At 37.5% G+C, this 13833-nt stretch overlaps 1 protein-coding gene across 1 annotated transcript in view; it reads left to right on the top strand.

The window, feature by feature from the left end:
• HAO1 (hydroxyacid oxidase 1) overlaps nucleotides 1-13833 on the top strand; it is a 55169-nt gene that overhangs the window by 11088 nt on the left and 30248 nt on the right. Inside the window, exon 3 of the mRNA XM_050745062.1 lies at nucleotides 11140-11395. Coding sequence (XP_050601019.1) covers nucleotides 11140-11395 — 256 coding nt within the window. The remainder of the gene's footprint in view (nucleotides 1-11139; nucleotides 11396-13833) is intronic.

Here is a 13833-nt window from a genome sequence, read left to right as displayed (position 1 = left end):
TTATCTTTCACACACAAAAACTCAGTTTCAGTAAAGAATATTCCATTTACATCTTAGTGGAAATAAAAATTGTTCTTTTTCTTTGCTAAAAATATTTTTATTTTAAGCTTTATGCAGAAACCTTGGGGGAAAAAGGTACCTTTAGGAGCCAGGCTTGTAATGTAAATGTCCAAAAAAAGATGAAAGTGAAACAAACAAACAAACACACAAACAAACGAAACAACAGTGCAAGCTCCTGGGTGGAGACTGCAGCGAATCTGAGATTTCATGTTCCATCAGAAGGGGGCAGCCACATCTTAGCTCTTGATGACCCAAGGGAGCAGGGATGTGGGGCTGCCAAATCTTCCAAAATTTTAAGGGAAGCCAGAAATCTTGATTTCTACGTACAATCTCCTGGTTTTTAAATGTGGGCAAATAAATCAAAATTCCCTAAAACACTGTTTGGGGCAACAATATGTGGGCCAAAGTAAATACTTTTGTGGGCTACAAGTGTCTCCTGGGCTGTCCATCTGGGACATCTGATTTATGTGGAAATTTACCACGAACTAGTTTTATTTCTGTGGCAGGTCATTTTCACTCTCTAGGATTACGTTTCTTCATTGATAAAGTGAGCTGCTTGAGCAAGACCAGTGGTTTGAATGCCACGTCCCAAGGAGGCTGGGGTTGTTCCCAGGGATCTTACAGAACTTAGGTGTGACACTGAGCATGCAGCTACTTGTGTTGCATTTTGGCATTCAAAAGAAAAGTTCTTTAAATAGTTCTGCTGGTTAGACAAAAAAAAAAAAAAAAAAAAAAAAAAGAAAGAAAGAAAGAAACACACACAAGAAAAAACGTTCACAACAAAAATCTCCAAAAACAAAAACCCCGAAAATTGACATAGAAGTGGATGATCTTTGCAATATTTTCAGTATACAAATAAATGATTTTGATCCCATTTAAAATTTTATCAAATGCAAAAAGAGAGACAATTGAAAGTATAGAGCTACCTTTTCTAACACTTCTGAAATTTACACTTTATGTCAATCCTTGAGGTTTTAGATGCACTTTATGTCAGGCCACTTCTTTCCACAGAGCTGTGTCAGCCCTGGAGGGTTTAGATGAGGCAGTGAGCATTTGAGTGCATTTGATGTCCTTTTCTCAAAGTACATTCTTGGTCTATAGGAGAGGAACAAGATATGTAACTATCTCTGAATATTGCTAATAACATAAACATGTGTTTAATAAATGTTGCATAAACTCTGAAAGTGATACTTCAAAGTCTTGTGAAAAATGATGATCACCAGCATTTATAGAGCAATTAGTATGTCCCACGTAATTTGACTTTATTGTTTATTCATCTATCCTTACCACCATCTTAAAATGTGTGAGTGCAAAACCCTAAGAAACTTTCTCCAACTCCTGTGGATGTGGAAATCAATGCTTAGAAAGGTTAAATGCCTTGCTCCGGTTATTAATCACTTAGGCAGTGCTACCTATAACATCCTGCTCCGTTACTGGTATTTTCAAATGTCATTAACTATAGCAAGAATCCTAAGGCAAGCACCATGTTATCATCTTAAAATATTTACTGCAAACATCCTATATTTTAATTGTTTTATCTTTTTAACTTTGAGAAGATAAAGCAAGCCACAGAAAGTGAAATTAATTAGGAAATACTCGCTTTTTGCAAAATTTGGGAGCATAAACAATGGGTCATGAAGTACAATCGAACAAAAAATAAAATTCTAAGTCTTTTAAAGTGGAAGGAAAATATCTGAAAAATACTGAATGGAGGGCAGTTTTTCATGTACTGTGTTACGAATAAAAAATTTGATTCAATAGATTAATCAACCTTTTAATAGTTGTAAATGTTATAATATTTAAGATGTTTTATAAGTGCCTCTACTTATAATGGCACATCCATTTGAAACTCTAGCAGATAATTTTTATTTATGTTTTTGAATTTTTTTCTTTATATTCTTTAAAGAAGAATTATTTCTATGAATATTTAACATATTGAAGGAAATAGCAATAATAAACATAAATGCTAACACATATAAAATAGGTAGTATCATTAGGCTAAATTTTTGTCTTCCAGGATACGTAGATCATCTCTGAAATCTCTGACTTCTCAAATAGCCAATTAATAAAATGCTTACTATACCACTTGGTGCTTTAAGAACATTATCATGGAAACCTCTCAGGTTTTATGAACAGTAGCTATAATAATATTTTCCTTCATGTTTCATGGAGCTACTTGAGATGGTTTTTTCTCCTTTTAAACATGAGAAATCAAAAAGAAAGAGAAAAAATGATTAAATATTCATTTATCCTTTTGCTTCTGACTTGTCATGTGGGCAAGTGCCACATGAGGGAGTGCTGGGACCTCATATCAAGAAAAATTAAAACCTACCTAATGCGTTCCAGGAATGCTCAGCATATTAGCAAATTCTTATTAAACTGTCAAAAAAAAAAAAAAAAAAAAAAAAAAAAAGGGTTTTAAAAGAAATTCCAGCCCCTGGATGCAATTAGAGGCTACCACACAGGATTTGATGGGCCATAAAACCATTAAATCTAAACACTTTTTTTTTGAGCCTAAAAGGCCAGAACATTCCAAAGTGAAGTTTTGGGACTCAGCTATGACTTGACCACCTATTAAGATGCAGGTGGAACAGATTGCAGAGTAATACAAAGAGCCACACAGACCCCAAATGACTGCATTAGGGTGTAGGTGAGAGTTTTAGCTGTTGAATTTTCTGGATTTTCCAAGATTAAGTGATCAACCTTAACATTGAGTGAAAGACCATTCAACAGGAAAAATTGTCATTTCCTTTGCTCCAAACCCAAACGATGTATTTTTTGAAAGCTTTATTGATTTATATATTTATGTGTTGTGCTAGGTGACCGACTAGATATATGTTTCAGCATACCTACTAGGAAAATATCCCCATTATTCTCAATTTTACCTAATCCAGGCAGAGCACTGGACTTGCTTTAAGGAAAATTTTTACTCTTTCTGAAGTGGAGTGCCTGTCATGTATCAGGTGCAATGCTTGGACTTTATGTTCTTGTGATTAATCCTTACCATAGGCCTGTGAAGTAATTCTCATTCTGTTTGACAGTAGAGAAGAAGGAAGCCCTTGACCAAGGCCTAGTGCCAGTAATGTTGGTGATGGGGTTTGAATCTAAGTCTGTTTCACTCTAAAGTGTAACCAAATTTTGTGATTTAGACTTGCTTTTCTAACAATAAAAAGTCAGTGACATGCTCTTTCTATGTGTAAGCACACACACACACACACAAAACACACATCCATATTACATATGCTTATATATGTATTAAAAGATTATGGACATTTGATATATATACACATACTAAAATGTGTAATTCATTGTATTTTCATTGTCTAATTCATTGTAAAATGTATACTTCATTGTATAAAGTATTTTCCTGTAAACAGTGACTTCAGTGTTAAAATCACTTTGCAAGGAAACAAGATTGTTAATTGAAACACCTATTAAAAATTAGAATCTAGCCATATTAAAGACAGTCATCAAATGGCATGATTTCTAGGATTTTGCACCAAAATTTAAGTTATTGGGTGGTTTTGTTGAGAGCATGAGATTGCTTCTTCTTGGAATTATTAATGTACCTGATGACATTAAAATGTGACAGCAAAAAAAGTCAGAGGCTCACATGTGTATCCCAACACTGAAATTGTTAAACACTGCGAGGTTGGTTGAATTTGTTGTGCACAAACTCAGTACTCCTTAAAACCATTATTAAAGGGCCTATCACTGTGTCGTGGTCTCCATATGATCTGCCATTTATGCCAAGACTTGACAATTCAGTAAAATGACAGAATAATAACACAGGAATCACTACAGTAGAGTTAATGTTTTAATCTATTGCAGAGTTCTGCTCTAGAAATACAGTGAAAACAAGGAAGGGAGAGCTAAGATGTCACTGGGACTAATTGTTCCTTGCAAATATTTTCATACAGTAAAAAAGAGATCTAGAGGTATAGTGGCAGTGTGATCACTCAAGATTATATAGCTCCAGATTTGTTCAATGGACCATGATGAAAGCACTGGAAAGATTAAGTCTGGTTTCCTGGTCTTTCTTGGCATGTTTAAATTGGTTCAGCTCCATAAATTGTAAATTAAGATTTGTTTGACAACTTTTAAGTATTTCAAGCATAATTGTAGTTGAAGGTTTGTTCTTCTTTTAGATCACTGACTTCAGAACTTTATTTTTCTGGTTAATCTCAATTGTAATTTTAGACATTCATAAAACAGTGTTGATTGCGTCTATACCATGGTAGATCCTCTGTGAAGACCTATATGATGGTAGCTCCCCTGTGAAGACAGGATGACACACTCAATGGACATTATGGTGCACAGTTATACAAACACTTCACTATGACAGGCCCTGAGTTTAGAACCACACAACTGCTTGGTACTTGGTCATTGCATATTTTCCCCATTACGTAATGACTTCCTGTGCAGATGACAAAATGCGTTTTCTCAACAAAATTATTTTCAGTGCAGCTGTTTTGATGACTAAATTTTGTAGGAGCTTTTTAATCAAATGCACCTAAGAAAACCCCAACACTTTAGGCCCTTTGAACATATTACCCTTTTTTGCTTCCTCTTTCTTCTTTTTTCTTAAAACCATAATTTTGGAAACTCTCCTCTGCCTTCCCATGAAAGAGAGTTATTTTCAAAGAAATTCTTTGGATCTAAAGTAACATGTTGCTTAATTGTTCTGTTTGAATCTAGGTATATGATTAGTCCCACATGAATTAATTTTCCGAATAATTAACTCTCATCGATAACTAATATTTTCTATTTCCCTCCATTGTTGTTTTGTGGTGGTGGTGGTGGCTGTGGATGAGCATCATTCTCAAATATATTATAATTCCCTTCCTCATCAAGCCCAGCATGATAAGCTTTAGTTTTGCTTGATGGTTCATCATCTTATTTCTGTGTGTAAGATTGTTGAACCTGACATTAAACATTTGGAAACTATTTTATAATTGGTAAATTGTGTTTTCTCAGCTTTGAGTAAGCGCTCTCGTCTTCTTCATCTTATACCATTTTATTTTTATTTGCCATTCACTTCCACTTCTGATCTGAGATCTAGGAAGCTGGACAAATCCCAGATAAGCAAGCTAAAACAAACAAACAAACAAACCCAAATCATGGGATAATGGTTAAGTGTACTGAGGGGCCATCATGCGAACACAGTTTAATTCCTTGGCTTTAAAACTAGTAAGAGAAGAATGCACTAAAAAATGTGGCACATGTACCTGTGCCCCTCACCAGAGGGTGCCAGCAGAGAAGAAAGGCGATTTATCAGCAAGGCATGGCTGGCTATTGGCAAACCATGTGACAACCACTGCCAGCTTCACTGCCATTGCTCCATCTTTCCCTCCCATTTTCAATGAGCCCCAACTTTGCTCAGGACATCACACATATTCTACTAATTTGGATGAGTCCTTTTGAAAGAAAATATCTACCTCAAGGTTCTCAAAGCATAGTCCTTGGAACAATAGCGTCAGCAGGACTCTGGAGCTTGTTAGAAATGCATATCTTAGGTCCCACTACAGACCTACGGAGTCAGAATCTGAATTTTGTTAACATACCTGTGTGACTCCTATACACCTCAAAGCTTGAGAAGCCCTGGTCAGAGCCTGGGATGAAAGTTCCTGTTGGTTCCAAGTCAAAGGCATAGTTCAGCTCTTCAAACATGAACAGTATTAGATGTAGATGGATATTGTTCCCTTCTGAAGACCCTCAAGGTCTTTTGAGAGCCTGTCAAGTTGAGAATGACTGCCTGAAATGAGTGAGAAGTCACAAGGAGACTCTAGATAACTGAGAGATGTGTTCACAGTAGTCTTTGATAAAAACCTGGGATGGGCAGGCTTAGTATCCAGGCCCCTAAAATTTATGTATACAATGGATTTCCTATTTTTGCTTCTTCACATCCAGATTACCTGGATCAGAAATAAATGTTTTCGTTAAGGCTTGATGTGACAAACAAACAAAACAAAACTCTGCCAAGCTCTAGAAGAACAATTGCATTTCTCAGCCACAGGGAGAACACTGCCAGTTTATGCTGTTTTCCAAAGCTATTTACCTGTCCTAGCTCATTTAAATCACTGTACATTGGAGTTTAGGATTTGTGTCAACTCCAGAGGTAGCTGCATTCATACCTGATGAGTTCTTTTTAATCTTAGCAGTTGATTATAGGTTCCATAGTATAGGAAATTTTCCAACCCTCTATTGAATGGCAGTTTAGAAAGGTCGATCTACACTTACCTTACATCAGGTTATTGCAGACCCTTGTGGCATTTTTCCACCCTAGGACATGTGATTTAACTCTAATAGGAATCTTCATTATGGGTGGGTCTGAGATTAACTTTTATTCTGTTAAACAGAAATCATTCCACTGGCCGTAGCTCATTTTTTGAGATGGAGTAGGGGGAATAGGTGATAGTAAACAATGATATTAATCTCACTTATTTTTATATTATTATATTTATAGTTACATTGCAAATGGAAGAGTAGAGAAACTAAAAACATATACTGAGAACTTTACAATTTTTCTTCCAAGTATTATTGATTGATGTTTGGATTATGCAAGTGCTGCCAGCCCCTTAGACTCACTCTGCAGTTCCCCCCACGGAAATTTGTAAACAGGTTAGGGTGGGGATAGGGAAAAGTTTGTTCTTTTTGCACTTCTTGGATTATTTGTTCCAGGCTCTCCAAAGTAATGTGTACCGTGGGAATGCAGAAATTATCTGCTTAGATATTCTCTCCCTATATAGGTCCCCACAGGGAGTTCTTGGGCCTGGAGAAGATTCTACTCTCCTTTAGGAGCTTTCTCCATAAAGGTATTGAGCACTGGACACTATATTTGCAAGGGAAAAGAGGAATGTGTCTCTTGAGCATCAAAATCATTGTAGAAGAATCTCCATACTGTTTTTCAAAATGGCTGTACTAATTTACTTTCCTGTCATCTGTAGGTTCCCTTTTCTCCATAAGGGTTCCCTTTTCTTTGCATCCTCACCAACACTTGTTATCATTGGTGTTTTTGATAGTAACCATTCTAACAGTTGGAGGTGATACTTCATTATGATTTTAATTTAAATTTCCCTGATGATTAGTGATACTAAGCTTCTTTCATTATGTCTATTGGCCATTTATATCTCTTCTTTTGAGAAATGTCTGTTCAGATCCTTTGCCCATTTTTTTTTTCTTTTTTCAACTTTTATTTTAGAATTAGGGAGTACATGTGTGGGTTTGTTACAAAGGTATATTGCATGATGCTGAGGTTTGGAGTGCAAATGAATCCATCACCTAGGTAGTGAGCATAGTTCCCAACAGGTAGTTTTTTTCAGCCCTTTTCCCCCTCCCAACCCCACTGTTGTATTCCCCAGCATCTATTGTTCCCATTTTTATGACCATGTGTATCCAATGTTCAGCTTCCATTTATAAGTGACAACATGTGGTATTTGGTTACTACATTAATTCACTTAGGATAATGATTTCCAGCTGCATCCATGTTGGTGCAAAGGAGATGATTTTGTTCTTTTCTATGGCTACATAGTATTCCATGGTGTATATGTACCACATTTAAAAAGTTCAGTCCACCATTGATGGGCACCTGGATTGATTCCATGTCTTTGCTATTGTGAATAGTACTGTGAGGAACATGCAGGTGCATGTGTCTCTTTGGTAGAATGATTTATTGTCCTTTGGGAATACACCCAGTTAGTGGGATTGCTGGGTCAAATGGTAGAATAACTCTCAGTTCTTTGTGAAATTTCCAAACTGCTCTCCACAGTGGCTTATTTAATTTACATTCCCTATGGCAGTATATCAGCCTTCTCTTTTCTTCACAGTCTCACCAATATAGTATGTTTTGATTTTTTAACAAAAGCAATTCTGGCTGGTATGAGATGGCATATCTTGTGGTTTTGATTTGCATTTCTTTGATCCTTAGAGATGATGAACATTTTTTCATATATTTATCAGCCTCTTGTATGTCTTTGAGAAGTGTCTGCTTATGTCCTTTGCCCACTTTTTAATGGGGTTATCTGTTTTTTTCTTGTTGATTTGTAAGTTTCTTATAGATTATGGATATTAGACCTTTGTTGGATGCATAGTGTGCAAATATTTTCTCCAATTTTGTAGGTTGCCTGTTTATTCCTTTGATTGTTTCTCTTCCTGTGCTTTGTACATTTTTTATTTGGGTTATTTTTTTCTTGCTATTGAGTTGTTTGAGTTCCATATATTTTTTTGGATATTAGCACTCGTTAGATATATGCTTTACAAATATTTTCTTCCAATCTCTGGGTTGTCTCTTGATTCTGTTAATTGTTTGTTTTCTTTGCTGTGCAGAAATTTTTAGTTTCATACAATTCCTCAAAAAACTAAAAATCGAATTGCCATATGATCCAGCAATTCTACTTCTGGATATTTATTGAAAGGTGTTGAAATCAGTATGTTGAAGAGGTATCTGCACTTCTATGTTCATTATAGCATTATTCACAATAGTCAAGATATGGCGTCAACCTAAGTATCCATTGACAGATGAATGGATAAAGAATGAGGTGTATGTACACAAAGGAATACTATTCAGTCTTTAAAAAGTGGAAAATTCTGTTATTTGTAACAACATGGATTAATCTGGAAGATACTATGCTGAGTGAAATAAGCCAGGAACAGATAGACAAATACTATATGATCTCACTTATATGTGGAATCTAAAAAGGTAGGTCTCACAGAAACAGATTGTAAAAAGGTGGCTACTAGAGGCTGGGAGAGGAAGGAAAAGAATGAGGAAAGTGATATATTGATCAAGGTTGTACAAAGTTTCAATGCAACTGGAGTAATAGGTTTTAGTGATCTATCGTACAGAATGGTGATCACAGTTAATAGTAATGTATTTTATATTTTAAAATTACTGAAAGAATAGATATTTAATGTTCTCCCTACAAAAAAAACGGTAAGTTGGTGTATTAGTCCACTTTCACACTGCTATAAGGAACTGCCCAAGTAATTTATAAAGAAAAGAGGTTTAATGGCTCACCGTTCTGCATGGATGGGGAGGCCACAGGAAGCTTACAATCATGGTGAAAGGAAAAGCAGGTATGTCTTACATGGTGGCAGGTAAGAGAGCCTGTGTGTGAAGTGAAGGGAGAAAAGCCCCTTATAAAACCATCAGATCTTGTGTGAGCTCACTCGCTAGCATGAAAACAGCATGGAGGAAATCACCCCTATGATCCAAACACCTTTTGCCCTCAACACATGGGGATTACAGTTCCCTCCCTCGACATGTGGGATTACAATTTGTGTAAGATTTGGGTGGGGACACAGAGCCAAACCTTACCAGTTGGTGAGGTGATGAATATGGTCATTAGCTTGTCTAAATTTGTCCACAATGTATACATAGATCAAAACATCACATTTTACCCCATAAACATGTCCAATTACTATTTTTCAATTAAAAATACATATAAATAGATTAAAAATAATTGCAAAGGAAAGCTGGCTTTGGTGGGAGGCCAAGGTAGGCAGATTACTTGAAGTCAGGAGTTCAAGACAAGCCTGATCAACATGGTAAAACCCTGTATCTACTAAAAATACAAATATTAGCTGGGTGTGGTGGCACATGCCTGTAATCCCAGTTACTCAGGAGACTGAAGCACTAGGATTGCTTGAAACCAGGAGGCAGAGGTTGCAGTGAGCCAAGATCACATCACTGCACTCCAGCCTGAGTGACAGAGTGAGACTCCCTGTCTCAAAAAAGAAAAAAAAAAATGTCCTGAAGAGGATGTTACCTAAGGTCACACAGAGATGAGCAACAAAGTAGGAGAACTCAGCATGGAACTCACCACTCTCCCAGGGCAATGATCTTTCTAGACTCCCTGCATGCCTAAATGACTCCCTGGTACCAAGCATAGATAAATAGACTCCCTCAATATTTCAGGGCAATGACATCCAAGAGGGTAGGTTTGCCATGTGCATGAGAGACACTGCCATGCATTGGGAAGGCATGGAATCTTAGAGTCCGGTGGGAAGGTCCTCCGTATACTGGAGGTGCAGAGTGTGAATGCACAAAGGAGTCTGGCAAAGAGAAGATTAATAAATAATGACATTAAGAAATCCAGGTCCTTGGCGAAATTAGAAAAATATACAAAGCTATCCAGGACTTATTTTTCCAAATTCATTAGGCATCCTCTCACCTAGCCCTTTACAATTGCATGGCTTCGGGGATTACACAGAAAACGTTCACAAACATTGCCCCAGTTGATGATCTTGCAATGCAATGAAGTGGGCAGAACAGCTGTGGCTATAGCCATTGCGCAGAGAGAATGTGCTTCATGGATGGCAAGACTGGGACTGTAGGACAGGCTCTCAATCCATTCTACCCTGTTATTGTTCTGAAATGGAAGTTTTATCTCCCAGCTTATATACGTAGCCTTATCTTTGATGCTTCAATATCTGAGACCTGACCAGTGTCCCTTTTAGTGATTGTATGTGTGTGTGTGTGTCATATGCAATTTCCTTATAGCAATGGCATAATGTATAACTGTTTAATTAAAGAAGAGAAATAAATGCCAAACATACGAATAAAGTCTGAGTATATCTGTAACATTAAAAGTGTAGGTGTCTATCTTTGAAGATGTATCTTAAAGACAATGAAAAGAGTCAGTGAGTAAAAGTAAGATAAGAGAGTCCTGGGATTTCATACAAGATCTGTGTTTACTTGATGGTGTATGAACTATAGTTTAACCAATTCCCTAGTGCTGGACATTCAGGTTCTTAATATTTTTTGCCTGTATTTACAGGCACCTTTGACTATTGGACTCATTTTGTTCTTCAGGAACAATATACAAAGTGTGGAAAGAAATGTGTATTTCTAATCATTGGAAAATAAACACTGAGCAGCAATAACTCCAGTAGCCATTTGTTCCAGAGGAGGTAGAATCAGGAAATAGATGGTATGGACTGAACTTGCTTCTCTCTTTAAAAGATTTGACTTCATATTGCCAAATTGCCCTTCTAGATGTCTTTACTCCATCCAACTGCAATTCAAAGGCTTGGATGAGCAATGCCAGGCCTGGCTTGATTATCCCCTTTCTTTCTCAGCCTGTCAGTCCCTGGGAACGGGCATGATGTTGAGTTCCTGGGCCACCTCCTCAATTGAAGAAGTGGCAGAAGCTGGTCCTGAGGCACTTCGTTGGTTGCAACTGTATATCTATAAGGACCGAGAAGTCACCAAGAAGCTGGTGCAGCAGGCAGAGAAGACGGGCTACAAGGCCATATTTGTGACAGTGGACACACCTTACCTGGGCAACCGTCTTGATGATGTACGTAACAGATTCAAGCTGCCACCACAACTCAGGTAAACATGAATATGTGGGCCCTGAACTGAGCTGAAAGGGATCTTGTCTGGGAATGATAGGGTCTGGATTCTACTGATACCATCATTGCTAAATATCTGGTTAATCTTCAGCTAATCAAATCCCTTTTGTAGATGTCACTTTTTTGAGCTACACAATAGAAACAGAAATGGCCTCTATACTTACAAAAGTCAAAATAAGTTTTCAGACCAGAGTGCATTAAGGCCTTTCGCTTTAGGAAGTATGAATTGCTCTACAGATGGAAGATACTTAATTTTGCCCAAGCAACAGTTTATTAAGATCATCCTGGTGCCCTATTTCTCTGTTAAAGTCAAAGAGCCACCTTTACATTTTATTTTTAATTGTACATGGAACAGCTAAGGATAAGAAGATTAAAGAAAGAAAAAATAATGGAGATTAAAAAAAGCCACATCTTTGATCCCTCATTGTCTACTTCTTCTTTCAGCAATATTCCTTTCACTGTGGTTTGTCCATAGGTCAAGATTCATTCATTCATTCACTCAAATCATTCATCTTAGCAAAAACAATGTATCACATAATCTGATGTTGAACTATAATGGTTTCATCAGGTCATTCATTCACCCTGTTCACAATCAGTGAATTATTATCTCTTTCCTGGTAGTATTTTGGGATTACAATCATCTTGAGTCAAAGCTGGAAACTGAGCGGAAGTCTCTGGGAAAGACCCAAACCTCCTTAAGCTATACACCTCTTTTCCCCATCATGTTTTCCTTCCTTTAGTTTCCACCAAAATGTGCTCTTGGATTTTTCACATGGATGTATTATGTCCCTCAGCCCTATAAGTATTTGAAAATGGATCAAAATCTTAGTTTTAATGGAGGACATTTTTATGATGGACTCCTACAGCATCCATCAGAATATGTAAGATTATGAGGAATATCTTTCTGGGTTCCCAGATCTCATGCCACAGAGGCCCTTACTTATTCTGTCTATGTTTGAATTGTATTTGAAAAAAAAGAAAAAGAAAAAACAACCTAGGGCTAGCAAGATTGAAAAAAGATAAAAGACGAAAGAAGCCACAGGTTTACTGTGTTTGCTCTTCCAAAATATTCAAAAATGAAAAGATCCAAAATCAAATTCATATTCGCCTGGAATTTCATATCTATTACAGTGACTGCAGAGTGTATCTCACCATGGAAGTTGGAGCATGGCCTTGTGTAAGTTTCACATAGTTTTACTGTGTATGTGCCTATGTGAGAATAAACAACTGTGCATAAAATCTTGCTGTTGAGCCATGTGTGAATTAGCTGTGTGATGTTACCTCCCTGTTACTACCAGGCCAGTTTAGGATATTATTTCTGTATGTGGCGCCAGGATTAGGCCAATGACAGAAAAAGAAAGTGCTCTCCCTGCCAAACTTGCCAATAAAACTGTTCCACATATCCCAGACTCAGGGTTACCTAAACACCCCGTGTTTAAAGAGAACAAAAACAAAAGCCTCTGACATAGTCTTATTCCTTGCCAAATTCATCAGAAAGCTGAGGGATTCAAATTCCCCCAATATGAAACCCATATTTACATTATTTCTCTATTTTGATTACTTTTTTTTTTTTTTTTAAAGACTTTCTAAATAGTTTCCCGCTATCGAGGTTTCTGACAGGAAACATTCCTCATTATTTCCCCTTGGCCATTTGAAAAGGAATTTGTTCTTCCTTTTCCTCCATCTCTTAATACTACTACTACTAACAATAGTAACAACAATAATAAGTACACTAGGGTTTTTTGTTTTGTTTTTAACTTAAGACATGCTTTCTTGCTCTGGATAGCAAAATGTGTTTCACAGAGGCATCTACTTAGATGGGGTGGGGATGACACAGTTGTTAATTCTGGCTGGTACCTCTTGCTTCTTCACGGCTGGGGCTACCCCGTGAGTGGCGGGAAGGTTGATTTGCTTTCCCCCCTTTTCTTTTGCTCCTGGGTTCCTTCCCAGATGACGTGAAGGGCCATGAAACAAAGACCCTTTTCAGCTGTCGGTGTGCATGGAACTGGCGTTGCGGCTTCCTAGCTTGTCACATCTCCGGTCTGAAGATGATCAAATAATGAGCAACACATCCAGGTTATAGGGAACACGGGAAACACCCCACAGCTGGGTGTACCCCAGCCCCTCAGAGTGCACATTGGCGTTGTTTGTCCTAGTGGACTTCGGAGTAGGCCAGTGCCTTCTGGTCAGTTCCTCAGTGGTCCACATTCAGCTCTCAAAGGCAGAGCACGCTAATGGGAGGTCCAGGCTTCCGCCTGAGGCCACATACACCCGAAAAGCTCAACTGTTATAGCCTGATATGAAATCGGTTTCTTTCCGCAACTGACCTGACTCACAGAAGGTGAAGCCTGGCTTTTCATAAGTGAGGTTTGGCAGGCAAGGGAGGCAGGAAATCCAGAGGAGAATGAGCCTGTAAAG

The sequence above is a fragment of the Macaca thibetana genome, chromosome 10 (assembly GCF_024542745.1).
Source record: "Macaca thibetana thibetana isolate TM-01 chromosome 10, ASM2454274v1, whole genome shotgun sequence".
Taxonomy (NCBI): Eukaryota; Metazoa; Chordata; class Mammalia; order Primates; family Cercopithecidae; genus Macaca; species Macaca thibetana.
This window is presented reverse-complemented; position numbering and strand designations above follow the sequence as displayed.